The sequence below is a fragment of the Ischnura elegans genome, chromosome 2, assembly GCF_921293095.1.
Source record: "Ischnura elegans chromosome 2, ioIscEleg1.1, whole genome shotgun sequence".
Classification (NCBI taxonomy): domain Eukaryota; kingdom Metazoa; phylum Arthropoda; class Insecta; order Odonata; family Coenagrionidae; genus Ischnura; species Ischnura elegans.
In genome coordinates, this window is record NC_060247.1 from 124,013,310 (window position 1) to 124,041,204 (window position 27,895).

The following is a 27,895-nucleotide window of genomic DNA, read 5'->3' on the forward strand; positions in this document are numbered from 1 at the left end:
AAATTTCAACAAATTTCTTCTTCATGATACATGTTTCTTACATACACGAGTCTGTTTCTTCATTGTGTCAACACTCCCAGGGACGGATCCAGGATTTATTTCTTGGGGGGCACAAGCAAGGCTGTACCCAGGATTTTGTTCTGGGGGGGCACAAGGACACCTCGTAATACAAAACTAACACAATGATAATGGGACCGTATTAATAATCTTGCCTATTTTTCAGGGGTCTGGGGGGGGGTGGGAGGGCACATGCCCCCGTGCCTCCCCTCCCCCTGGATCCACCTAATGAACACTCCTATCAATATATGGGCAATTCCCTAAAAAATGAAGTTCAAAGTAGAGCTACTGTTTTCAGTGTCAAAAGCCGTTGGATTATAATAAAAGGTGGATAAAAAAATTGTTAATTTAAGGAGTTTTTTTATGACATTGAGGAAATGTAGACATAAATTTCTTTTCATCTCCAATTTATTTCATGACAACTGATAGAGCAGTTACCGAGATACAACTCTTAAAACTGTGGCACCTCAAAATGTTTTTTAGGCACGGTAAACCAATTCTCTCAGAAATTTCTATTCATAAAAATTATTTAGAGCTATTTTAAATAAAATATGTGTACATATCTAATAAATTTTTGGAGTTGAATGAAAACCTCTCACCTGAACCAGACCATGGCAAGGTTGGAATGTCTGCTGTCTGTGCCACTATGCTGGAGGCAATCTTATCTCCCAAAGCCCACATTGCCTTTTCAGGTGGACCAATAAAAGCAATATTGTTCTTGTGAAGAAGTTCAGGTAACTTGGGATTCTCAGATGCATGACCCCATCCAGCCCATACAGCCTGGCAAAAAAAAAGTATGACATGCTTGAAGATTTTACTTTTAATTTTTCACCCTAATGACAGCAGAAGGGGATCATACAATGGGTATTTTAGTCAAAGATAGGGTGGGAAAGAGGCGTAGCAATTGGGGGGGGGGGGTGGGAAGAGGGGATAGACACCCCCAACGCCTCAGAGAAATTAAAAAAATTATTTAAACTATTGTCTAAACTATTTTTGACTTATGCATAAATTGCAAAAGCTTTTCAAGTAATCGTTTTACTCCATCCCTTCGTTTTCTCAAAAACTGTCTCTTTAAACAACTTAACATTTTAAACAACAAGTCCTTCTTTAAAAGACAATTACAATTACAGTTTTAATTAATATTGGTCCATGAAATATACTAGATGCATACTTCACCCAATAATGCTGATTTGTAACATCATTGGGTGAAACTTAGATGCTGGATCAATTTTTATTTACTGCATGAATTCTTTTTGCAAATAATTTTCAGACATAAAATAGAAAGATATAAATATATCAAAATAATTCCTGAGACTGTAACCTCCATAAAAACTAAGTTAGAGGAAGACTAATTCGCATTTCATTGAATTAAAATGTGTATAGTATTGAATCACAAAAATTTTGAACGTGTATGTTTGAGAAAAATATAATATTAAGCTAAAACATAAGTACACAAACCATACCTGTACTTGTGTTCGCACTGCTATATCTAGAATAAGCTCTACATTGGCATAATTATTGTTATTAGTCCCGCCTGCGACAGGGACATAATGATCTGCCATCTTGATGTACTCTGCATTAGCTGTAAAGAGATATTTAGGTTTCATTAATTACTAAAATTATGGATTTCCATAATAATATATTAAATAAAAAAATTACAACATTTTCTCGTTAAAAAAGGCATGCTAAAATACTTTTAAAGGACTTTCAACAAGCATTATAAAATAAAGCACATTCTCACTTCTACTACTAACCTTTCAAATCCTCCGGAGTAACCATTACTACAAAACGAACTGCTCTCTCATTTCTGAACATTTCATATGACCATCTACGTATGGACCTCATGCACTTCACAGCAGCAATTCCATTGTTAGCAATGAGAACCTAAATAAAATAGAGTGAAAATTATTATGTATCATAAGTATTGATTTCAATGTCAAGAAGCTAAATGATTGCTTAATACAACTGGTGCAATGAACCAACCTTATTTATAACCTTAGTGCCACCAAATTTGCGGACAAATTCTTCTGGAGTAGCAACAGTAAAATCTTTCTCTTGAAATTTGGAATGCATTACTGTCCCATGAGACATACTGGGCCTGTTGTATAAACAAGATTTTAAAGACACACATGAGCTACAGATATTTATCTTTATTTAACATTGCATTGGTTTCCATGCAATGGGAATTAAGTTAGCATTAACGAAATATGTTACCTTATAATATACATCATGATCTTAATGGAATTTATCTCTTTAATGGTCTCATCAAAATAAATAACTCAAGGCTACGACAAGATTTTCACATAGAAATTTACTATAATAATCACAAGAAGTAAATGGCTCAGTTAAACTACACTATAAATCAATCATCAATGAATCACACATAGAGTTCATATAGACACCAAAACCTCTTCCAGAAAAATCCCTGTTGTTGTATTATATAATACTTCTTTCCACAATGATTATGGTAGCATGGAAATACACCCGAAAACATTATTTTTTTAAATCAATTTCTTTTGTTCATAAAATAACCATTTGTTAACCAAAAACTATGAACGGATCGAAAATTTTATTAAAAATTCCTCCAAAGCTAATGTCTCGTAATAGTGAGTGCTCTTTTTCAAAAAGAAATTCAGCTTCAATCAACCTGTTGATCTTCCCACGGGCGCACTAAGCAAGTACCTATCCTAGCATCCCTAGCATCTTAGGAGCCTAGGCGGCGATTTAAAAGCGAAAAAATGGGAGTACATTTCAACCCAAAACAAGAGTACTTTCTCCGGTACATGGCGAAGATAGCTATAGCTCTAAAATTATCTCTTTCGTACGTTAGAACCATCTCGTATTAGGTATTACTCAACAGAAGAGTACGAAAGTGGTCGCAAAGGAATGCTTAGGAATTTAGATGATTAGTGTAAAAGGCAAGCTAAAAAACCGGTTTCCACTCCACTCTGTGCCAAGGAAGACCAGAGCCTTCGTAACAGAAAAAAGACTAGCTGTGGTGAAGGACACACGAGAACTATTCTATCTTGCACATTAGTGGCAACCTCCTAACGTCTGCATGAAACGGCAAACACACCGCGTTAAATCTGAAAACAATATTTCATAAGTCACCTCAAACTGCTAACACCAACCTCAAGTAATTCCCCTTGTAATGATGCATTGCTGCCGCGGTGGAAGACGGTCGACAGGTACCTCAGAACTGGAAAAACCTCTTATCAGCACACAAAATAATCCCAGTTTTCGATTAGATTTAGCAGCATTTTTCAACACGTTTCGGCACCAGATAAAGACGCGGAATCATGCCATCTGAGACACGATGACAGCGGCACATCGGAGTAGGCTACGAAGGTTACGAAAAAATAGGTCTCGGAATGAATACAGTTATCGTTTCTCCGCGGGGTTTTCGAAGAGGAAATCGGCACCAAATCAAAGCCGTTATACACCGCCACACACATAATTAATTAAATGGCATGGCCTGTGACGCAATTCGTAAGGTTAGGCATCAGTAAAAGAGCAGTTCTATAGATGACCGCAAGTCCGAATTTTGATGGCATTCAGGAATGGATGGCAAGCATAAACTTATTAAGAAAATATTTGGTGCGCGATTATATCATTATTAGCAATTGCAACATAAAAATTAAAGAATAAAAGAATCAGGTACGAAATATCTATTAGCATTCCAAATATTTAGCGCATGCATGGCTCATTAGATATTTCACCGAATATATAACAACACTAGGCAATTTAAATAAATCAGATAACCTCCAGGTTCAAAGACCGAAAATTCTGCTTGCAGTAGCATTTATATTTTGACATCTTTTCCGTATTATCTCCCTAAAATGCCTAATATGGCAAATGATTTTTTTTCCGTTAATGTCAAATGGCAGCAAAGGGAATAATGTACGGCCGGTCCCGAGCGATAACGAAGTGCGGCGCCAACCAAGAAGGGGGCTCAACGTTTAAAATTATAGTGACAAAAATACAAATTCCCAGAGGGTATAGCTCTCGATATTCAAGGAATTACTCAATACGGGATACACGTAAGAGAAATAGTGCTGATATGCTTTCAATAAAACGATAACTACGAAAAATAGGTGAGATTAATCACATGCGCCATTAAAAATTTAAATTTTTAAAATTTATTTACTTAACTTTATAGCTCATAAGAAAAACTTAGAGAAAAGTGTGTTGTAAGCAGGAATAAACAAGAGAAAAGTGTGTTGTAAGCAGGAATAAACATACAATAAAATTCCATTTGAAATTAAAAAGTAAAGATTGACAGCAGATTCTATGGTCGCATTAGAAATATTCTAAGTGAAAAAAATTATTGTTCACTTAAGGAATTTTTGACTTAAGAAAGTTTGTAACATTTATAAAAAATATGGATCTCTCTTAGTATTATCTTATATCTGACTTTGACATAACTTCTAATACTGACGCCAAATAATTTATTACTACAGAAAGATTTTTCATGCTGCACGCAACAGCAGGGCCGCTGAGAGCCGAGACACGGCGTAACCTATTGGCAAATGGATACACAGTGAAGTCAACGCTTCCCGACAATCCATGGAGCACGGATACGGGAGATTTTGCACTACCGATACCCACTTCTCAATTAATTCGCACACAAACACACCAATGAAACGGACATAAACTGCGTCGTGTACGTACCGTTGTCGTTGTTACACAACTCATTCGACAATCGCTTTTATTTTTTTTCTATACTTACCGATAAAACAAGTGAACATTAATCTTTTTCCCATATGATCTTTTAGAGGTAGCTCAATACGTACCTCATATTTATACATACAACATAAAAAAATATGTTCAATCAATATTTCCTACACAAAATCGACAATTCCTTTTGTCGCTCCCACTAATTGCAGGTAATTTTCCCCCATATCACTGATTCATGTACGAGAATACGTAATACGCTACGGATAAATTAACATAAATCACTGGCTAACCGATTTCTCCAAATAAAAGAAGATAATAGACGACATTGAGAAAAGCATATAATCAATGGGCGATCATTTATGTGGATTTATTTTCTTTGAATGCCTACATCTCTCTGACGGCGATTAGTTTATTTATTTATTCGTTTTTCTCTGCCTTTTTACTTATAAGGCTAGCCATAAATGTCTCCGTAAACCACATTACATTGACATCGAGTGACACCGGAATTGCCAACTTCGAAGGTTGGTTTCATTACTGCCCTGCTCCAAGGATAAAATTGACTCATCCGAAAACAGACCCTCCAACTTTCGGCCCTCTACTTAACCATAACCCCCCAATGGCCCATTAGTACTCTAATTTTAATGTAAAATTTTAATAACCAAATGGATCATTATGAATATCTACCTCAACTCAAGCTAATCTGCAGATTTTAAGAGCAATATGAGGATACCCTTGTATAATTCTAACATTAGTGACATTTCTTCTCGTTTAATTGCTTCACACGAGCCATATGCATCCGAACAACTTTCCTTCGTGACTCTGCGACAATATGCTCCTTTTTTATATATACATCGATGATATTTGTCAAGTAGTATTGGCAGTAACGGCTAAAACTCATAATCTACACGCATAACGCTCATTTCAAGGATCGTTTAAGTGTACCTCTCCTTTCACTGCATCGGAAACTTGCCGCATGATTCTCATTCTGATGAATTTACATGCATTAAATGATATTTTAAATATTCTTTTTAATGTTTATTAATATCTCAGATACCCTTGTATAATCAAAAGTACTCTTATTTGGGGAATAAGAATTTAAATCACATCTAAAACTCTATAGAGAGAGAGAAAGAATGCTATTAATATATTATCCTAATACTATGGGGAGGGATTCATCAATCCATATCTTTCCCTCCCCTGGCGCATTTTGGATAACATGTTAGGGGGGATGAGCTCAATTGGTAGACACAATACCATACGAAAACAATGACTTTTATCCAGGAAATGTGGCTTCCCACCGTTGAATCGAAGAATGAACTTTCGAACAAATGCGTTAGATCTGTTCCCAAATACCATGCAGAGCAGTAATAGATTGTAAAATATATTGAACATCGTCCCAAAATATATTACTTTGAAGCATACTGAAATGATACTATAAGGTTTAGCCGGCATTCAGACAAAGATTTTCATCCTTTTTTTTAATTGCTACGTATGGCATAAAAATGACTATTATGTCGAACTGAAACTATCCTTGCTGATCCTCGCAGTAGGCGCACTAACTCAATAATCCAACAACTCCCAACTATAAATCCAACAGGTACCAGGTAAATCACTCCTGTATTATATGCTTACTCTGGGAGAACGCCTAGAATTTCAACATGGGGAGGATAAAGGTCATTGTCTTTAGGGGGAGGGGAGGGTTTCCACAACCTTCCGCGGCTTTTAGGTAGCATGCAATACCTCTCATCCATAATGCGTGTGCTTAGACAAGTGGCTTATAGATACTCTCCAATTATCTTTAAACATTGTTTGTTGAGATGGTGAAATAAAAGCTTTCATTTGTCAGCCACCTTAATGTCTATCAACTTTTTTATTTTGATAGGAATGACAGAGAATGGGCGCCCCTTTGTCCCCTGTAATTCGTACATATTCTGTCTTCACGAGGATTCCGATGGTTGCAATTGCGACCCCAAGAAAAATCTTTATGACCTATACCGCTCATGGAGTAATACAAGGTGATTACATAGGAAATATCCGATTCTCAGGCGGAGGTAAAGAACGCGATTCCACAATTTTTGTCGAATGAATATGAAGGGGGAACTACGCGACCAATGACCTATGGAAATTAAAGCATCGTCATTGAAAATTTATCGGAGAATAAATTTATTTCCTACGATGAAAAATTGGTTTGATTTCCTAACTGTATATCGATACCTCCACTGCACAAGCACTCAACAATCGCCCACCGACCCAAATCCGCTCTTCTAGTAGCCCGCGTAGTACTAGATGAGCTCTCTGCTGTTAGATGAGATCCGATCTTCTACTAGTAGATGAGCGGATTTGAATCGGTGGGCGATTGTTGAGCGTTTGTAGAGTGGAGGTATCCATATCACTTCTTTTTAGAGTTCTCATGACAACTAAAAAATGCGCATTAGAAAATTTTGCGTTGCCATAACGAGGTAACTAAGGGGTTTAGTTTTTCATATTCATGGGACAAGAATTACTTAAGAATGCCTACCAAAACTTATCCTAAAATATGGCCGCTTCTCCCCGGATAATCCTGAGCAGAGAAACCTGAGTCAAAAAAGTAGGTACATTACTATTCTCAAAAGCAAGGCGATTCTCCAGTCACTACAACAAAATTCCCCCAATAAACTTTCTCCATAACTCAGTGCATCGTTGCATTGAATTTTTGCTCTTTAGGCAGTATGACCCGCAATAAAAGTCATTGGTATATTTAATAAATTTTAGAAATCAAGCAAGTGGTGAACAATTACTTATTCATAAACATCAACCGACAAATTTCGTCGAAAGATAAACATTGACCGGTATTCCGCGTAGCATGTCAATTTATGGCACACAGCTATCATACTTGAACTGCAATTGGAAGATCCCCACTCGGAATCCAGTCTGGTCGAATGCTTCTGTCACAGCGAATTACTTCTTTAAATGCTAAGATCTTAGCATCTGGGCGCGTGAATATTGTGAATCGTAGATTCACGTATAATTACTATCATTTCACAGAGGGAAACAGTTTTTTCTGACCTGGACCCCGGACCACCTAAATTAGAATAAAATGAACACAAACAAGGCACCATGTAGCTCAAAAATGTCCGCGAAATTATACCAATTCGACGACTTGAGTTAACAGGCTATAGCGTATTAAAGTTAAAGTATCACAATTATCTATATAATTAACAATGCAGCTGTTGCGCCTGCAATTCTGCTTACAGACCTCTTTAAGACAACTTTCATTTTATTTCAACCGGAATGATTATGACAGAGGACAGAATTTTCAGTCAATTGCACTCACAGAACTGCCTTGAGCAAAAACAATTGACGCTCTTATAATGAACCCTATTATACGCACCTTGGCTTCTACCGCACCGGCTACGCTCACAAAAACAATCAAGACGCGGAGATTTCAATGAGTAGAACACAAACAAGGAAGATAAGGCCAAAGTTGGGAAAAGAGGGCACAAGTGATTTTAGGGAGACAACATGCGGAAAAGATTGATATTTGGGAAGCCAGAAGGAGTCCTGAAATAGGAAAAGCTCATAACTTGCTACTTGCACAAAAAAAATACTAATGACGGCATCAGCCAATGAAATGGAACATCAATTTAGGGAAATTAAAAAAAATCACCCTCCAGACAGCCATACAGTCCGTGGCAATCGCCTGATTACTATTATCTAATAAAAAAACAGCTGTTTATAGTGAACGTCTGAAATACCTTTCCCCGAGAATGAAGGAGAGGGGAATGACTCGCCGGTGACCTTAGTGTTTCTGGTGAGCTATCGTTCAGCACAAAAAATAAACCGCAAAAACTTAACCACATAACAGGAGTCGGACACGGAAAACATCATAAGTTCCTTACAAACCTCATTAGTTAAAGCACAAATAACGTCATCAAAGTAGTCATATTCCAAGCCCTACACCTAAATTAAATGACTTTTGATAGCTAAGAAACATTTAGCATCAACGCGGTAAAATAGAAATGTGATGCTGTATCGATTGCGAAGAACTGTAGTTATAATTATAATTATTGTTCTCTATCCACGCCAGGGATATTTCACTACTCTTTGAAGAAAATAAATATCGAGGACTCACATTTGAGCAAAAAGAGATTCATAGAAATTCACTAACCTTCCATTTAAAGTTATTCGCCTGGTTTTTGCCTTCATTGCAAGCATAACATTTTATGTTCCCACAAAGGAGGGTTTCATATTGTTCAAATAATTCAACTGTTCGTATGGCTCATTCAGGTTATCAGCTGTCAAATATTACAAAAGATTTATCAGGCGCACGCTTTTCTGAAATCTTAAAAAGAACGGAAGTTCGGGAAGCTAGAGTAATGAAAATGCCGGTCAATACTGAGTTGCGCCAACTTTGTTGGTGCATTTATGTAGTCATGGAAACCAGGGAGTAAATGGAAATTAGAATTAATTCCTAATTTGAAGGAATAATTCTCGGGTTTCCCACCGGGTGCGGTTTTAGGTAATAGGCCCCTTTTCGTCGTGAAAAAACTAATTTCTAATTATGACTAGCTCCCCCCTAGATCCGCCTATGGAAAGATATTTATCATTGACTTCATATTATGTCCATACTTCCATTTACTTCTTTGTAATTTCTTAAATTCGGAATTAATTAATATAATAAACATAAATATTTCAGTTTGACGTGCCATGTCATCGAAAATCCTCATATTTCTTATTTTACAACCATTTAGTTGAACATGACATTACCGACTGCCATTACCCCTGGGTAGGGGTAATACCAGTCAAATCTGACTTTGCAATATTTTTAATTTTATCAATACCTAAGGTTAATTAGGGTCCAAGTCCAAGTATATTTCTCGTTGTTGTTTTCCGCAGTTCCCAGCTTTGCAGCTGTCTCCTGGGCGTTTCGTTTAGTAATGTTGCAGGCAGATTAGTTGATCACGTTTTACAGATTAAAAGAGTCATGGCATAATAATACTGGACAGGGAATTAGGGGATAGGGATATGGGAAGGGTTGAGGGCACATTTGGGGAGGCGGTGTTTTGGTTTCAGCGGAGGTTCGTAGTCCCAAAGATTTTTTAACAGTGCATTATTTGTTTTATCAAATGTAACCTTACCCTTGGGCAAATTTTTCTAGAGCAGATTTTAGTTTCGCTAGAATAGGAGTAATTTGGAGATCCTTTCTGATGTTTTGGTTCCGGATAAACCAAGGCGCGCCAATGATTTTTCTGATGATTTTATTTTCTGTGGTTTGTATTTTCTTCAAGTGAGTTGCCGCTGCATGCAGCCAAACCGGTGATGCGTAGCTTAATAATGGTTTTATCGTAGCATTATACAGAGGTTAATTAGGGCTCTATTCATGGGCGTACCCAGAGAGGTTCAGATTCAGTAACATCAGTACTGAATTGAAACGAAAGTATTCAACCAATTTTCTTTAAGCCCACGAAAAATGATATGTAATAGTATACGATATATATATAAAATAACACTATTTTTTTCAAGGAAATAATCTCATAAGTCCCATGGCTTGCCCCCCTCTTAGACCATGGCTTGCCCCCACCCCCTAGTTATGATCCTGGGTACGCCCTTGGCTCAATTGAGGTTTACAATGGGTAAAATATACTATATGTAAGCGATTCCACACGATTGCGTTCCAAATTTAAAAGAAAGTGAGGCTTTATACTCATTTTCCCTTTGGTGACCGTCCTTACCCTAGTCCCCACTCATTAGGCCCCACTTTCGTCCATCCTAGGGATCGTTCGTTACGTTCAAACCCCTTCCCGATATGTTTGCATGATAAGGTTCTAAATGTACCCCTCCAAATGGAACCCCTGAAATGTATCATTCGATAAACCAACCTACACCGATTTTTTGTTTCCGGCCTCGAGTGCAACATATTGTATAGTGAGATCAGTTCCTGTATTAGTGTCTTTATACCGCAATCAGTTGGGACCCGGAGCAAAAACATCTAAACCGCGAACTGAATAAGATACAAATGACAGAGGCACGATGCGATAAGCAAAAATAAGAGGGCGATAGATTAAGTTGGGAAGTTAGGGTTAATTTGGGAGCTATTAGAAATGGATGTAGTAATCTAAGTTATGTTTCTTTGTGTAATGAGAACCGAGAACTTTGATTGTCCCATTAGTGATAATAACTTTGACACCGCACGTATACTATCCTGTCCGCTAGAAACGATAAAATGAGAGGGCAATAGTAATAAAAAATAGGTATAGGAATTCGTTTTTTCCACGGTATACTAAAGACTACAATTAAAATCTGAAAACAACAGTCCTAACGCAAATCTAAAACGAAAAAAAAAACATGAATTTTTTTTTAAATTTGACGTCGTTGTAACACAGGTAACCTAGTTTGTGCAATCACCTTTAAGTTTATATTAGTTCAACAGAATGATATAAGATCACACTGAGAGGTGATAAAGACGCGCGCCTGCATAAGCTACGAAGCAAGGATGCCGACTTACAAAAATATTGGGGGCCCTAAACCGGGGATCTTGCCCCGGGAAATTCTATAAGTAGTGAGTTTTAAGTTTTTGAAGCATTTTAGAAGAGTCGAATGATCAACATATGAACCCTGATAACTCGAATCTCGATATCTGGACACTCCGGGGAAAATTGACAAGCCTGGCACATTTTTTCCTCACACCCATAAGAAATGTTTGAGGGGGCTCGGGGCCCCTCAAGCCCCATTGAGTCGGCGCCACTGCTACGAAGATATACACTACTTCTCTCTCCTAAAGGGTTTCCTCCTGAAGTTCCGAAAAACCGAGCCGGTGTCAGTGACTTGTTTCATCCGATTCCGGAAAGAAAACAACAGAGATCTTGGCATCGAAGTCAATTTCGAAGGGGAAATTCTTTTCGGCGAAACTGACTGACATTTTTGGGCCACTCAACGAGCAATTCTGAAAATATCAAAGGTAACAAATCTATAGGATACGTGTATCCAAGAAGAAATGACAACTACCATAGCCCGGGATTTCGCATGCACGGATAATCTTTCCGCTGGTAAGAGGCGCTAAAGAAAGAACTTGATAAGGTTATTACACAAATTTTGGTTCCTCCCACTTATATTCTGCTTTATTTATTTCAACGACCACGACTCACGATTGGTACGAGAGATATATGACTCCAATGGCAGTTGACGGAAAGGAAAAAAAATGTAGCTATTTCAAAAGCATTTACTAGTAACTCCTCCCACTAGTGTTGAGTTCTGCAAGGGCTTTGACGTCATCGGGTGTGCAACTCAAATCAATTCAGGACAACAATGGGCGACAAGACACAGACGCACTTTACGTTTTTTTAAAGCATATAATTTTTTTCAACTTCTGCGATTAAAACTCCATCGAAAGTTTTCTAGCATCTAACAATGTTAAATTTCGTTCAATGGAAAAACAATGGCTGTAGTTCTTTTTTTCTCCGTAACTGGTACTTTTTTCGTTACTTACCTCGGAATACAAAGGGTATTGTAATGATAACAATAAAGGCAAATTTCATAACCGATTCCTTGAAATATTCCCCTTTATTATAACAAGGATGAGAATAACAAAAAAGTAAAAGAAAACATGGATTGGGTTTTGATACTACAGCATTATCATTGGAAATGGCACCCGTCTCCTATACCAATCGCGCCTATGCCGTCTATCAATTACTTTTATAGTTAATTTAATTTATTATTGTCATTAGTACCCATTTAATATCTATGCCAGAAATTCATTTGATATTACATTTTTTCTTTGTACAAAATCATTTGTAAGAAATAATGCTAAATATTATTTCCCTACTATTTATCAATCTTCAATTATCATGAACTCCCAGCAAACAGGATTACATAATGCCATAAGGACGAGATGGAATATTGTCTTAGGAAATGAAAACCTTATCAACGTCGTTTGAGCAATTCTATCATGGCGATAGGAGTCATAATCACAAACCTACCGTAACTTCTCAACACGAAGAAGGCAAAATGTGACAGCATTATAAGGCATCACGTTTCACATCGACCAGAGAAAACCATTTCCGTTAAATGCGTACGTTTTATAGTAGGTTAACGTTTTTTTAACCACATGGTGCACGAAAACATCTAATCATAATATGATTTTAAAAGTATCACACGAATGATTGTATAACAATTTTTTGCGGAAATAATTTGTCATAATTTTTGTAAGAGATGAATTAAGACGATCAAGTATCACACGAATGATTGTATAACAATTTTTTGCGGAAATAATTTGTCATAATTTTTGTAAGAGATGAATTAAGACGATCTCAATTCATGCACCATCATAAAGGATTAGAGACATAACCTTCCCGAAATCGTGCCATGAAACTTAGCCAATTTAAACTTAAACTTTTGTTCACACAGATGAAATTTTCCGCCTATGACCAGAGCCAAAGACACTATCTCACGGTAAATATTTGGTGGAGGACCTGAAGAGATTGGTAACGAGAGTATTTGCAGCTGTTTCATCACTTCTCACATCATTATGAATTTCTTCTCTCAATCAATTGGTTAATGTGGAAGCTGAAAGAAGAAAACTGAAGACAACAGCGTCTGTGAAAGTGACCTGACCAAGTGTCCGTTTTGAAAATAAAAACTGTCGATTTAAAACAAATTTAGCGTCATTATGACTTCTTTCATTATTGAATGAAAATTAGGACGTTCCGAGAAAGAAGGAATTTCTACACAAATTGTGGTAGTATTAAATCATTCCATATAAAGGAATGACACTTGTCATTTCCCCTAGGGTGAATTGAAGAAAACATTCGTGAGAGAGCCCTTAGCTCTTCTTAAGACAATCAAGAAAGGACTTAGAGAAAAATATATGAAACACACAACGCCCAATCACAGCTATTGCATTATTTCGCTGTGTAAATGAGGAAGATTTGAATGACCTGATATATTCCTCGAGATGGAAAGTAAAAGATGCCGAGGAATATAGAATATCTATTCGCTTCCGCTCGCTTGGGGGCTCTGTGCCATAGACCACCCCGGAAAAGACCGAGGCCTTTTCTGGTCACCCCGCCAGTTCTTAACATTTTTGTTGAACCCGATGACGCAACATCGTATCTCGCTCCATTTTTGAGATAATAATTCACGACATAGTGAAATTGCACAATTTGGCCAAACTGAAAAGTACGGTCTGAAAATTGGTTTCTCTACGCACCACGTGGTCTACATTCGAAAAATGACATTTTCGAAAATCGATATGGATTCTATGACTTTTTCGACAGTCTATCCCATGATTTTTTGTCGTATCTCGTCTAGTTCACCCCAAAAATTCGTATGAATAAGTCATTCAGTCAGTGGTCGGAAGTGGATTTATAGTACATAGATTTCTCCTTATTAGACCTTCCTTTATCCTGTCAGGGGTCAGCGAGGTTGTACATGAGACTATTACATCGCGAAAAAAAATCCCACACGCATCGCATGAAGCATAGGCGCAAGTAATTAAACACAAATGCACAACATATTCCAACAGAGAGATCTGCACCATAAAGAGGAACAATTATATGTTCCATTGCAACACAACGAATTCATTCTCGATCAGACGCGTTTTCAAACATACTATGTTACCTTAAAGACATTCAAAACATTTTAGAAAATACTCCCTTATAAGTTCAACCGGGAGGTAACCCATACATCAACCCGTTATTCAACAAGTGCTAGTGCAACACGTCCAGAGTAATCTCACAAATTTATCTGTATTGCTTGATAGTATTAATTTCAAGGAATATTAATCTCTAATGAAAACTAATGCTGTTCAGAGTAAATAAATGTTGATCTCATAACAAATTATGGGAAAATTTCGACATAAAATGGGTGTCAACGGTAAATACCGCTTTCTGAATGACATGTTTGGAATGGAATTCTCAATAAGCAAAGCTAAACTTAAGCGTGAGGAGCGAGGAAAAATGACTACTTAACTTTGAAAGCATAAGTGATTCACCATATCAGTCACTTACACGGGCATTCCATGACTTTCCATACACAATGCAAGTCATTGCCTTTCAGGTTTTCCACTAGAGCAGCCACCAAAGCTATGCCATGAATAAGTCAGCGCTCGATCTAAACCTAGTTCTATCCTCACGCAACAATTTTTTTCGGATTTTCTTTCATCCATACGATGTTCATCGGTGGAAAATTATTGCGGGACGGAGGAAACATTGAATATGGGGAATCTCACCAAGAAAGATGACAACAGGAATGAGTGGTAGTTTCGACAAAATCTCGCAGGTCCCAAGCTTTTGATGCGTGACCCATAAAGTTTCTAGAATACCCCTAATAGTAACGGTTCTCTCAAGAAAGTTCTTGCGTCTAGTGTATTCGGTGACCGCAGCGATGAGAAGGCTGCGCGACCTTGACACCCACAGGGTGGAACGGTGCACCGTACTTCGACAACGGAATCCTCAGGCTATATTACGGTTTCAACGGTATGCCCCTCCATATTCCCTAAAATTGGTCCTACACCTGACGCACAAGGCGTCCCATTTGAAAAAATGTGACGACTGAGAATTAGTCTCTTCAAATCACTTCCGGAATGCGAAATGCTGGCAAACGCTACCGATTTTGGAATTGTCACGCAAAATTAGATAAAATTATGAGTTGTTTGGGCACAAAAAGGTAGTCGGAAGACTAGATAGGGCGGAGAGATGCAGAAAATGAGCATTGGAAATATTAAGAGCGTATCTATATAAAACAAGTTATTGAAAATTACCAACAAACTTATGAATCTATCGTATATTAAGAAAAATAGCAAGTTATAATTGAAGTTTGACTAGTTCGACCGAAAAGGAAATGCCGAATTAAAAAATCAATAGCATAAGAAATATTAAAATGGCGAGAACTTGCAAAACACGAATTTTAACGAGCCCTCAAGAAAGTGCTTATCACTCTCTCCCGTAAACATCAACACATATGAATGTCCAATCTGCATACCTACTCTCATATTACTTACAATTGGGAAAAAATGCACAACAATTGTGTATGAAAGTAACTTTTCAGAGCCGTTAACACACGCAAAACCAAGGATAAATTACGTACAAAAAATTGAATTTCCAAAAGAAGACACAATGTCGGTTTATAATTGTATTCGTAATAAAAAAAAACGCAGGAATCACAAGGCTCTAGCGTAATTTTCATAGTTCCATTTTTTAAACTTGAAACGTTTACAATGAATATACGTACGACACTGCATAAGACCGAGGAGAACTCATTTTCCACAGAACTAGATAGCTTATTACTTCATAAACGTGTCGATTCCACCAAATCTCCACCATTTTTAAAATCTCTAGAAAAAAATACCTATGAACACTACACAATTGAAGATCGAGGGAATCAATGAACACAATCGGCACTCCCTCTCAATATATACCCAAATTGTCTATCACAGTGGGGTAGCCAGGAATTTTATTCGGGTGGCAGGGGTGTACAAAACCAGGGAGGGAAATTTTTGAAAAACATGGTACTAACAATTGTAAGTAGAGGGTTATGAACTAATTTTAACACGTTTCATAATCGAATAAACTCCATATTTCAAATAAATCTTTTGTAAAATCATGATTTATCAATATTTTGTTTTCTTGTATGAGGCAAAGTCATTTTTTTTCATATTTCGGGGGTCTTAGAGGGGTGCGGACCTCCCCCCTCGCTACGCAACTGGTCTATCAAGTACAGTCGCATGCCAACGTTTCAGAAGTTTCATGTACTTGAAATTGCCACTTCAATATTTTTGAAGTCCGAGAATTTTATTTTGCTTAATAAGTGAAATTCTAGACTGATGGACTCTCTTAGAGTAAAAGTTAGTAGTGTTTCAGTGAGAATGGTGAACAGGAGCGCGATGTTAATTTTCAAAATTGAGCAGTACGCAGAATAGACCCGCCAATATTTTCAGTTGGGTTAACGTGCATTTACATGGTATGTATTGTAGTGGAGTAGACGCCCACTACAATACACACAATGAAAATGCCACGATCAGTTAGTAACACACAGAGCGATTATCTCGCGGAAACAGAGATATCCTGTGGCACTTTAAATTTCGGATCCGGGCTTCACGAATAACAGGTAATCGAGGAATAATGATAATTGTGGATTTTATAATGGTAGTTTATTACCCCCTTCTCCATAACAAGCTTTCTCGGCCAGGCGCTAAACCAACCCGATCAATTGTTGCCCAAATACTCTTCTTTAACTGTTATCAAAGAGCACGAATGAGTCACGCGTGAGAGCATCAGTGGAGACAGGACCACTGCACGCGCTGCGTATCAAGAGGCAAGTCGACGACGAATGAGGGAGCTGCTCTCCGAAGAGGGAAAGTGGGATAGCGGCCAGGACGTCAACATGGCTAGGGACTCCATCACGGGAACAGGTGACCAACTTCTCTCTATGTGCATAGCAAAGGGACTTGAAAAAGTTTGCTTGAGTTTTACAACTGCTAAAAGAGCGCCCACGAAGAGTTAATGATACAAAAACATCCTGAAGTTGCATCCAATAAATTCACAGATTACCCTAAGCTGTAGAGTAAACGCACCCACGCATGGTCGGAGATAGAAATGAGAATTAAGACAAGGAAGATTTAACGGTAGGAACGTTTTTCAGCAAAAGATAAAATAAACATTCTCCCGTCTTGCTGCGCGATTAATTAAGAAACTCGACATTTCGCCAACCCTACTGATATTTTCTTCTTAAGGAAAGGGCCAAGGAAACGCGCAAAGACCCGAGAAAGGCTATTTTATTCCATGCAATCGTTGACCGCGAAAGCTATAACCAAGGTTCTGCTAAAGATATTTTCGGGCCTATCCTTCGTACTGCTAATTTAAATTATCATGGCGCTCCCCTACTATATGTTCCCTCCACGAGACACGAAATAAGATTTTTTATTTGCAAAACCAAAACATTTCCTAAATAAGGAGAGACACTGCCGGAGAAGTAAAATAATTCTTCACATAATTACATGGGCACCACCTGCCGAAGTTCACCAAAGGCCGACGCGTTATGGCTATTTTTCTCGCTCTCCTACTTGTGATAATTTGTCTTGTCTACAAGATCTCGATGGTCTCCCCTGAAATTCAAAATAACGACGCACAATACCCAAAACACTTTTTCTTAAACCCCCTATTCTGGCTTTTACGGGTCTCCTTGAGGATTTCTTGTTCGTGCTTCCCACCACAGAATAACGAACATGGAACATGGAAACAACGAACCATGGACCAAGAGTATTTCAAGAACACGTCTTTATTATGGATGAAATCTTCTCGGGTTGCCATCTGGATCAGGGTCTACATGGTGTAGGCCGACGTTTCGTTGGGAGACTTTCCCTACATCCTCAGGGCTAAGGGTTCATCATGCACACCCTGACCCTGTTGGAAATCCGATAAGATTTCATCCATGCTATTCACCGGGAAAAGCCCAGATTCTTCACTTCTTTATAATGATATAGAACAACAGGACAACAACAGGGCATGCGCTTACGAGGGTTGAATTTGTAATGTAACTAATATAATCGCAACTCGCATTCTGATACTCAATACTTTTAATTCGCAGCTAAATCGAGTCATGAAAATAGAGAGTAGTTACATATTTTCTTCGTAAACCGACAACAGAATAACAATAATTTTAAACATATTCGCCGCTTCACAGAAAAAAACATACCTTTTAACAGAGTTCTTTTCACTACAGTAATAAATCATGTTCTAAGATTTCGAAAGGATTTTATCACAACTGGAAGATGAAACAGCTATCCTATTAAGCCCTTAAAAAAATCATTCGACAACGACGATGTGCAACTTTTCCAACGTTAAAACGCACAATGCGTTAAAATAACTTTCACGGAAGATGTTATCAATGAATTTAAATATCACTCAGTTATATAATAATTCTGAAATATATAATTCTGTGCATTAACTTTCTAAACGAAACCCCATGCTATTTGCTTTCCCATACCTTTTTCTTACCCATAGTTTTGAACTTAGCGGCATTATAAGGACTAACATGAAATTGGGCAGAAAAATAAATCCATCTTATTAATAAAAGTAAATTTCATTTTATCGATGAGCAATGTTGATAAAGTTTTCTACGGCAGCCAACCAGGACAGAACGGCAGAGGTAGCCGGCGCCTATTTGACCTGATTCGAAAAACGAGAAAGCTTCAACTACGAGATACCCACTCATAGAGATATAACGAACTGCGTCGAAAGAAACTGAAAAATGGAAAGTCGAAGACCAATAACGGAATAGGGCACCGGTATCATCGACAACGACTGATCAAAGAAAACGCCAGCTATTCCCACATACTTAATTAACTACGGACACATAGTAAGAACTATCTGAGAAGATAACCGTGCCATTTCACGGTGAAAATGAGTACCTGTATGACCGCAGAGTTAACATAACCAAGAGTATTCAAGGTGCCTGCGCGGAAGCCAAAAGATGAGACCTGCATGCAAACCTCCAACTCCAATATTATTTTGGGAAATGGAAAACATTAGCGCATGAAAGACACAAAGACAGATAATATTGAAGTCCTGAAACGTCTACTCAGTACGCAATAAACTCAATGGAAATAAAATTATCAAATAAGCAACATTTAAACATACGCATTCTTATCAGTGAATAAGTCATACGCAAAATAACGTGATCTGGTATTTCGCCATTTCAACCTTGGTCGCCTGCCAAAAAATCGCTCTCGATTACATTTACTTCGAGAATATTGCTTTTGGAAGACAAGAGGTAATGAGTCCTTGGCTGGAAATTTTTACAATTAAAATATTTGAAAAAAATCATCCAATGACAGGGCAACTCGAGGAGAGCAAACTTTCCGAAGATTGACTGCGTTATTTCTGAGGGACGGTGGGAGGGGAAACATTAATTGAGTAAAAACGCAGTAGATAGTTAAATAACGCGTGCAGCTGAAGGGAGGAAAAACCAGATAAACAATAAACCTCATGCACTTCAATTCATGATAAGTAATTAAACTCCGGCAGATGAATAACATTGCCTTTCTAACAAAAAAAATAGAATGACGCACCTGTTAACGATGGAAAAGCACGCACTTGCATTGACGCAAATTCTCATACTCGGCAGCAGCCAATGGACACTCCGCTGAGCGTGAAGGGCAATACCCATGTCCACACTTTCTGGGTAACAATTACGCCTTACATTGACAATAAAAGCCAATGAAAAGCGCAAGCAGAGTATTTCCGCAACCACAAAAAATAAACAAAAACACTCCTCTCAAAGTAAGGTACCGCCGGCTGCAGTTCGATCGTTGATCACCGAGCGACGCGCATTTGTTATTGTATACACACGCTCTATATTTGCCAGAGTGCGCCAACATTAGTCGTTGCATTCTTTCGGAAGTAACCCGCCACTGTTTGGCAAAGCTGTCGCACCGGTGAGCTGGCAGGACTTCGCTAATCGTTAGTATGCACTCTCCTATTCTCCAACACAGAATGGACTGCTCATTCTTCCACTTACGAGCATTAACAGGCAAAAAATTTAGAACTAGGAACACCTTTCCCTTTCTATCAACCCAATAATAAATTCACAACACAATGCTAAAATGTGTTATTTTATTCCGTGAAAAAAATAATACATCTCTTCATTAAGAGCTGTGAAGTCTTACAGGAATAGATTTATCGCATTTATCAACATCTTCGTTGAAGGTCTCACTCTAAGCTCTGAATACAATTATCACCGCGAGTTATTCGATGACAATTTGTAAATAATAATGATATTAAAATGTAGATATTAGTTTATTATTCCGCTGAAAAAGGCTATGTAACGGAGAAGAACTATGATAATCGAATGGCCGCTAGCAAATGTGTTCCCAAAGATAGAGGTTTTATTTTTTTTAGATTGCAACTTGATTTAACCACCCTTAAGCATGAACGTGCATATATGCATTATATATGCATATATGCATTATTATAATAACTGCATTGAAAGATACTCTTATGATTCACAGAAATTTCTCCCGAAAGCGCCAAGAGAAATGGTAAAAATTACTTGGAGTCATCCGAGGCCACAAAGAAATTCCCACAACGTAAAAGCCAGGGTACTTGCCCTTGAAATTCGTCATGCAGATGATTCGTGGAAACCAAAAAACATATTTAAATCCCATTGAAAGTTAGCGCTTCAACATATTTAACCGCTGGCGGGAGAAATTCGTGAAGACACGTAAAAGAGAAAGAAACGTGTCCCCGCATGGCTATTGCGTTCACACCAGACTACGCATGTGCATTATCTTCGCATGCACTACGCAACCAAGGCCGCAGTGTGAAAGGTTATCGGGAGTCGCGTTGCCTGGACTTTCATTCGGCACATCGGATGATGCCGAGTACTGACCCCCAGGAGAGCAGGGTAAACACATTAACAGACGACATGCACAGGGCGATCTTGGGAGAGCCGATCCAAAGATCGTCGAGAGAGGCGAACCTTTCCGGTCGCAAATTACTCGATTTAACTTGATAGTGGACGGCCGTGACGCCCCTCTCAAATTGTTTCCCAAGACTCCTTTCAACCCCCATGAGCGCCTAGAGCCGTCTCACTAATAACCGTCCTTGGCAGAGAGATCGCGGCAGCTATTCAAGACATAACGAACGCTGCTGCCAGCCACCCGAAGGGATTGCGCTTACCCGGTTGCCTTATCCTGATCGCGACGAGCACGCTGGAAGCGAGTGCGACGCGATCGCGACGAGCGTGTCCGCGACGTGGGCCATAGTGCTCTGATAGGGAGTCAAAGGAATCGCCCTTGACGATCAATATCTCGCCATCAGAAAAATCTCTATAGCGATGCGCCCACAAGAACGTAGTCGAGGTCTAAGCACACATTAATAAGCTAAGTATAAGATAACTTTCGCACTTCACCTCCTTGTCACCAGGGGCAGACTAAGATCTTCGTTTTAGGCATGTTTATTATTTTCTTTGGCGCCCTAATGGTACGCAATACCTCTCGGCGATAATTCGTTTGAGGAATAATGTGCGCAGACAAGTGGCTTTTAGTTATTAATCCATTATTTTTAGCATAGTTTATATGGTAAAATAAAACTTTATTTTGAGGGCCACCTTAAACATTACCATTTTTCCAGAAATTACTGGGAGAGGGGTAGCGCCCTCCTACTTAATCCGTCACTGCCTGTCACCTCGAGTCAATTTCAAAGGTCAGGTTGCCCACTAAAACTTAAATATGAAACATTCTCATTCCTTAAGACTAATTAAAAACATTTCCTGCGTATTTCATTGCATGCATTTAATGGAATGTCCACCTTTAGAGAAAATTAAAGTATGACTAAGGTACTGTATCACTTAAAATAGGGTGAGTTACTAACACCGCTTAACCTAACCGTACCTTACGAGTGGAAAAACAAATATAAATTATTTTTCGATTATTGAATACCGTTACAGATTAACCCACTGCACATAAAGCCGGTTAGGGTGTGAAACGAATTTTAAGAGCTATCGATATTCGCGTGAATCACCTGTTAGAAATGATAAGCTCAAGTATCGTGGATACTCCGATGCGTAAGAAGATGAGGAACTATATTTTTTTTACAATATTCCCTTGAGATTCATTTCTTCCCTAAATTCGCTGCTTGTACAGGCATAATCATGTCCGAAAGCTTTTTTTTTCCAAAGTATTGAGGCTTTCCAGAAGAATGACCAACTTAAAGATACGATACAGCGCTCTTACGCGTTTAAGCATTAAAACGGAGACTGGAATATTACATATTAAGAAACTCTTCCTTTGAACCTGGGGTAAGGTTGAGGAATTAGATAGTTGAATTGTTGGGTTGAAGTTATTTTGGTTTTCCTCCACAGTTAATTGGAAATCGATTACATGGCTTCCATTTTATTAATTTTTTCCCAGTTTTATAGGTTTTCATGGTTTTATAGGTTATTATAGATAGTTTCCCTTAGGTCCACTCTTATGTCAAACTTCGCATACGTTATTTTCTGGTATCCCAGATTTAATTTACAAAATATTATCTATCCGACCAGTTTCAGACATGAAAAATCTTATTTTCATGAATAAAATTAAGGAGGGTGATTTAAATTAGTGGTTGTTTCAATTTTCATTAAAATTGTCGTCTCATAAGTCCGAAAAAAATAGATACGTGTGTAGAAGTTTCCTGAAAATAAAGTGTAAATAGAGACCTTAAGAATAGGAAAATTAGTTAAACTATGATTTTTCCCGAAATCATGGACCAGTATTATCAATCTCATGTTAACCATAAAAGATAAGGTAATTTTGTGAACCGACAATCATGGTTTTTCATGAAGCGGAGCATGAATTTTTCCCTGCTAGACATGACATGACATGACATTTTAGAGTTCAATGACTATAAGACATTCGAAATTCTATAAAGCCTGAATCACACGATCATGTTTTTTCGTCATTTTCGAGTGATTACTCGGAAATGATCGTCGCGCGCAATTGTTTTTCACGATCACCCCAATGATGAAGATTCTCATCACTTTTTTCATCACTGGTCGCTTTTCCGTCGCTGAAACCGCCAATGGCACACCATATCAGCCAATCAGAACGCATGCCCGTATAGAGCGATGGCAGCGCAACGTTTGACAATCGTGGGAACGACATAGGTAAACATAAACACGCTATATATTTTCGTGATGACAACGAGCTGAGATATCGGAAATGATGCGAAATGCGACGGCGGGAGAGAGCGTGTGTGATTCAGAAAAATGATCGCTCGAGTGATCACTAAGAGGGACGGAACAAATGATCGTGTGATCCATGCTTAATTTTAATTCTTTTACTCCCGACCGTCAGCCTTATGAATTAATGATAATGATAAATAAATTTCAAAACGTTATCGAGGGCGATTTTCTCAACGACCCTAGAGACATGGCAAGACTTAACTGCCACAAAGCGCCAATTCCCTTTGTTAAACCAATTCCTTTCATATATAAAATTCCTTCGCCGTTTATTTACAGTCCAAATGAAAAGGCAAGTGCAGCTAGTCGCTCTCCCAAAGCGTCAAAGACATCAGTAGCGAGAAATTTGAAAAACGTCGAAGGCGGGGAAAGTTGTTCCAAATACTCCTTCCATTTATCCACCCAAAGCAGACTTCAGTAAGGATTTCACCTCTTACGTCAAGGAGAAATGCCACCGTATTTAGGAAATGCCCCTTCAGATGAAGGAAGAGAAATCCTCACTCATTTGTTGACTAGTGATGGACTTCTAAGCCACGTTCATTCGCTGGCACATATGCCGCTCCCTGCGATACGTGTGAATCAGCGACAGTACACGGCAGAAAGATTTTTATAACCATCAGGCGGGAGAAATATTAGCAGAAATACAGTATCAAATTAAAGTATTTGTGTGTCAAGACCTAATTCCAGAAACGCTGCTAAAATGATGCGCTGAAACTACCACACTGGATCACTCAGTGGTGCAACCTTAACGATTGGTTTGCAAGGGTGAGGACGGACCTCATTTCAGATTAAGCCACGGACGCGAGAAACCCTAGCGGCAATTTCTCTTCATGATAAAAGCTTTCATAAAAAGTAATTCCCTCACTTATTGGTTTTAATAATTAGGTTAAAGATTAGGTGGACGGTCCAACAGCAATTAGGAGGTTCTTACAGAGCATGGTACTAATAATACAAGGTAGGTCGTTACACATCCCCTTATGAGATCCACGGAGGGCATTTACAATTTTATATTAAAAGGTCCATATCAATTGGTTACACATCCAAGGAGTGTAGTTTACTTCCACGAGGAATACGGTTATTTATTGTCGGATTTTCACTTATCAAACATTCCAAACAATGCTAGATATGGACTAAATCACTCCGACAGCAGTTAAATTATTTAAATGCATATAACTTAATGAGGGCATCTATAAGAGATGACATCGGACGATCGAATCAGCAATCATCTAAGTGATGTAGAATCATTTTATACAATAATTAGTGTTTCTAAATTATACAAAATCCGAGCAAATAGTTATCGAAATTTTGATGAGAATTATATTGAGGTGGTTTGGGTCGGGGAAAAGTGTCTGTATAATGGACACTACTTACTTGTCGCTCCTAAGTGGACCGTTTGAACAATTGATAATGGATATCTTTAAGAGCGAAATGGAGAACATACTATGAGAGCCCCATTTTATATTTCCAGGTTCCACAGAAACGATAAATTAAGAGAGATATTTTGTCGAACGGATAGATATGCGAATTCCTTTTTCCCCCGAACCATAAAGGACTTTAATAAATGCCGGTCGTGATTTCGTTGGGGCATTTCCTTATTATGTGGAAATGGCTGGTGTCCTAACACCCCCTGCCACATGCATTTTAGGCCACTTGCGGGGTAGTATGCAGACGTAGATGAAGTGTATGCTCGAAAAGTCATTATCACCGTACCGAAAATTTTATTTACCTCTGTAGGTAATCGAAAGGACACATTTACTTGTATTTTATTACATGCCGCGTAGCCGCTCGCGGCTAATACACTATGAGAATATACTCATTGATGTCGTCATGGATATAAGTCTACTGTAAAAAAACTATTACTGTTTTGCCTATAGTTAAATGTGGATGAATGAGGGCAGGGGGATCAGTTCGTTTCGTTGGTCCTCCTGCTATTTTATTGAACTCTTTGAATACCGGATATTGAACTGCGGCGACTATGATCCTCTTTTATCCTAAGGCATCGTCCGGATTTGAACACGGGACCCTGCGATCAGCTGCGCTCAATCAAATACACCATGGCTTACACTCATGAACCAGTCAAGACTCAGGACTATAACTCAAGATAAAACAGGACTCAGTCAAGATAGCCGGTCAATAATTTTTCAAATTGGTTCCGAGAATTGTTTTCCTAATTCCCATTAAAATATCTTATCTCCCTTTCGTCTGATGGTAATAAGGAATAAACTAGAAATACTTCAGGAGAGTCTCATCTTTATGACAAAGTTGGACATTTAGCACTACGCATTTACTAACTCCAAATATTAAGGAAACAATAACCTTATTTTTTAATGGCACACAACGTCGAAAGATTCCGGGGGCAAGCACATGAATTTCTTCACTGGCATCGTATAATTCCATTGAAATTTCAGTGTTTAGTTCCAGTGGATGTTCACGACAATACGTTTTCTTTGGTTGAAATCCATTGTTTTTGTGCATACCTGACGCAAAGTTTCTCGGGAAAATTTTTGAAACTATTATGCTGCTGGTTTCAATTTACTTATTCGTGTTTTAATTTCCGAGAGCTTAAAAATGTTCTCTTTGTTTTCAGCTCAAGGAATTCAATTTTTTCAAAATTAAATTTCTTGAAAATTCCATTTAATTCAAAATTCATTTCCCTTAGTTGCATTCTTAAAACACTTACCATTATTAAATAATGGAGACCAAAATCGCCCACCACCCACCTAACACAGAAAGATGTAAAAATAAACGTAAATTAAGACAAATTCCCACCGGAGTTGAATTTGATTTGCTGCGTGTTTTTCAAGTTAGAATTATGATGCGGGCATTGCCATATCCGCGTCCTTTGTTTTTATGTTTTCCCCTATATGACCATTGCAAAGGTGACGCCATATTATTCAGTTAAATCTTTGTTCAGTCTCGTACCCTCAATCAGATTCTCTACTTCTTCCTTCGTGCGTGGAAAACGTGCTGCCAAGCGTGAATTCCTCTCTCCACCCCCAATAACCGCCGTTATACCTTTTTCACTTATGTTCCGCATATCAGTTATCATCACCCGCCAATTGGAATTCTATTCCTGCCACCTCAAGTTACCCTTCAAAGGCATTTCCTTTTGGTTTTGTGAACTTAGTTAAGGTTGATATGCTAATCGTATGACATATGCGGTGGTTGCAGTGAGCGCGTTTAAATTGTCAAAGACGATACGACACACCACCTTATACTAACATGAAGGTACAACTGGGACAAATTTCTTAAATTTTGATAATACCAGGCAATTCAAGGTACAATTTAAGGGATAACCTTGACTGTTTCATTCCCGAGGAGTATATTGAAGATGAAATCGTCAAATAAATTCCGAAATTCATTGATTGTTCGAATAAGGAAAGGAAAGGAAAAATCATAAAATATCTCAGTTTTTTCATACCGTTCTCTATAAATTATTCAATTGCTTCATTTTTGCCGTCAAAATAAGTATCAGATGAAACATCATCCTACCTCTCTGGTATTTATGAGGCTGGCTTTCGAGAAGTCATTATGGAATGGTTTTTCGTGACGATTCGCGGTATACGAAAATTTATTTTGAGCGTAAAGTTACGAAAGAAAAATAGTGGAGACCTTCAGTCTGGTTACTTCTGATTCAGAGGAGATTTTCCAATAATTTTTAGTCGTATCACACTTTTCTTTTTTATTATATGCGCACAATTAGTAATGGCATCAGCCCTAAAAGTTGCCGGAGTGATGAGGTCAGTATTTTGTTTGTTTTGCCTCCCAGAGGTGATGTTGAACCTGCCTTATTAATTATGCACCGAGCATTCATTTCTGGGCGACCGTGGAATCAGTCGGGGTGGTCGTCACCAAAATGAGATCCGATCTTCGCACCACGTCACCGGAGTACAATTCGTGCGAAAGGTGAACAAAAATGTGAATAAACTAAGATAAAAATGTGACAGGAGCATTAGCACTGGAGTTATGGAGAAGAACGCAGATAATTTACGTTGTGATAACGTCAGTATGGTGTCAGGGCACATACGTACAATCTCAAGTACATATATACGACATACATATTTGATAGGCTAGGCGGAATAATGTGCACTTATAATACAAAGCCAAATTAACAGCGATAAAAATATCCATGTCGCGCCTTATTATAGGCGAAGATACACAGGGTTAGATCAAAATGTAGTAGGACTTAATTTTTATAGCGCAAACGAAGCGGCGGAGGGGGATCGGACCACCTGGGCCAGATAGTGGGGAGCCTTCCAAAGAGTCAACTGCGGCCAAGCAGAGAGTGAGCACGTCCATTATCATGAACCTGTGTTAAGACCGCGATTCACGGCGAGGAAAAATCACAGCTAGCGCTACGCCATCAAATTTTGCGAAAAACTCGGGAAAACTGAGACCGAGATCCTCGCAATGATTAAGGAAACCTACGGGGATGCTGCCAGGAGCTGCCCAACTGTGCTCGAGTGAC

At 38.3% G+C, this 27,895-nt stretch overlaps 1 protein-coding gene and 1 long non-coding RNA gene across 4 annotated transcripts in view; both read right to left on the reverse strand.

Annotated features, from left to right (window-relative positions):
- The window catches only part of LOC124154583 (acetyl-CoA carboxylase), a 73,676-nt gene that overhangs the window by 37,881 nt on the left and 7,900 nt on the right, over positions 1–27,895 (reverse strand). For 2 of the 3 annotated variants that reach the window (XM_046528408.1, XM_046528407.1), the window contains 4 exons: positions 2,041–2,155; positions 1,812–1,941; positions 1,521–1,639; positions 657–837 (listed from right to left, as the gene is read on the reverse strand). In XM_046528408.1, coding sequence (XP_046384364.1) covers positions 657–837; positions 1,521–1,639; positions 1,812–1,941; positions 2,041–2,155 — 545 coding nt within the window. Of the gene's footprint in view, positions 1–656; positions 838–1,520; positions 1,640–1,811; positions 1,942–2,040; positions 2,156–3,188; positions 3,233–27,895 lie in introns of those variants that run through there. The other variant, XM_046528409.1, reaches the window with a different exon arrangement.
- On the reverse strand, positions 7,467–9,094 carry LOC124154586. Its single transcript, XR_006863965.1, has 2 exons — positions 8,882–9,094; positions 7,467–7,795 (listed from the first exon to the last, which is right to left on the reverse strand). It is a non-coding gene; the product is annotated as an uncharacterized LOC124154586 (long non-coding RNA).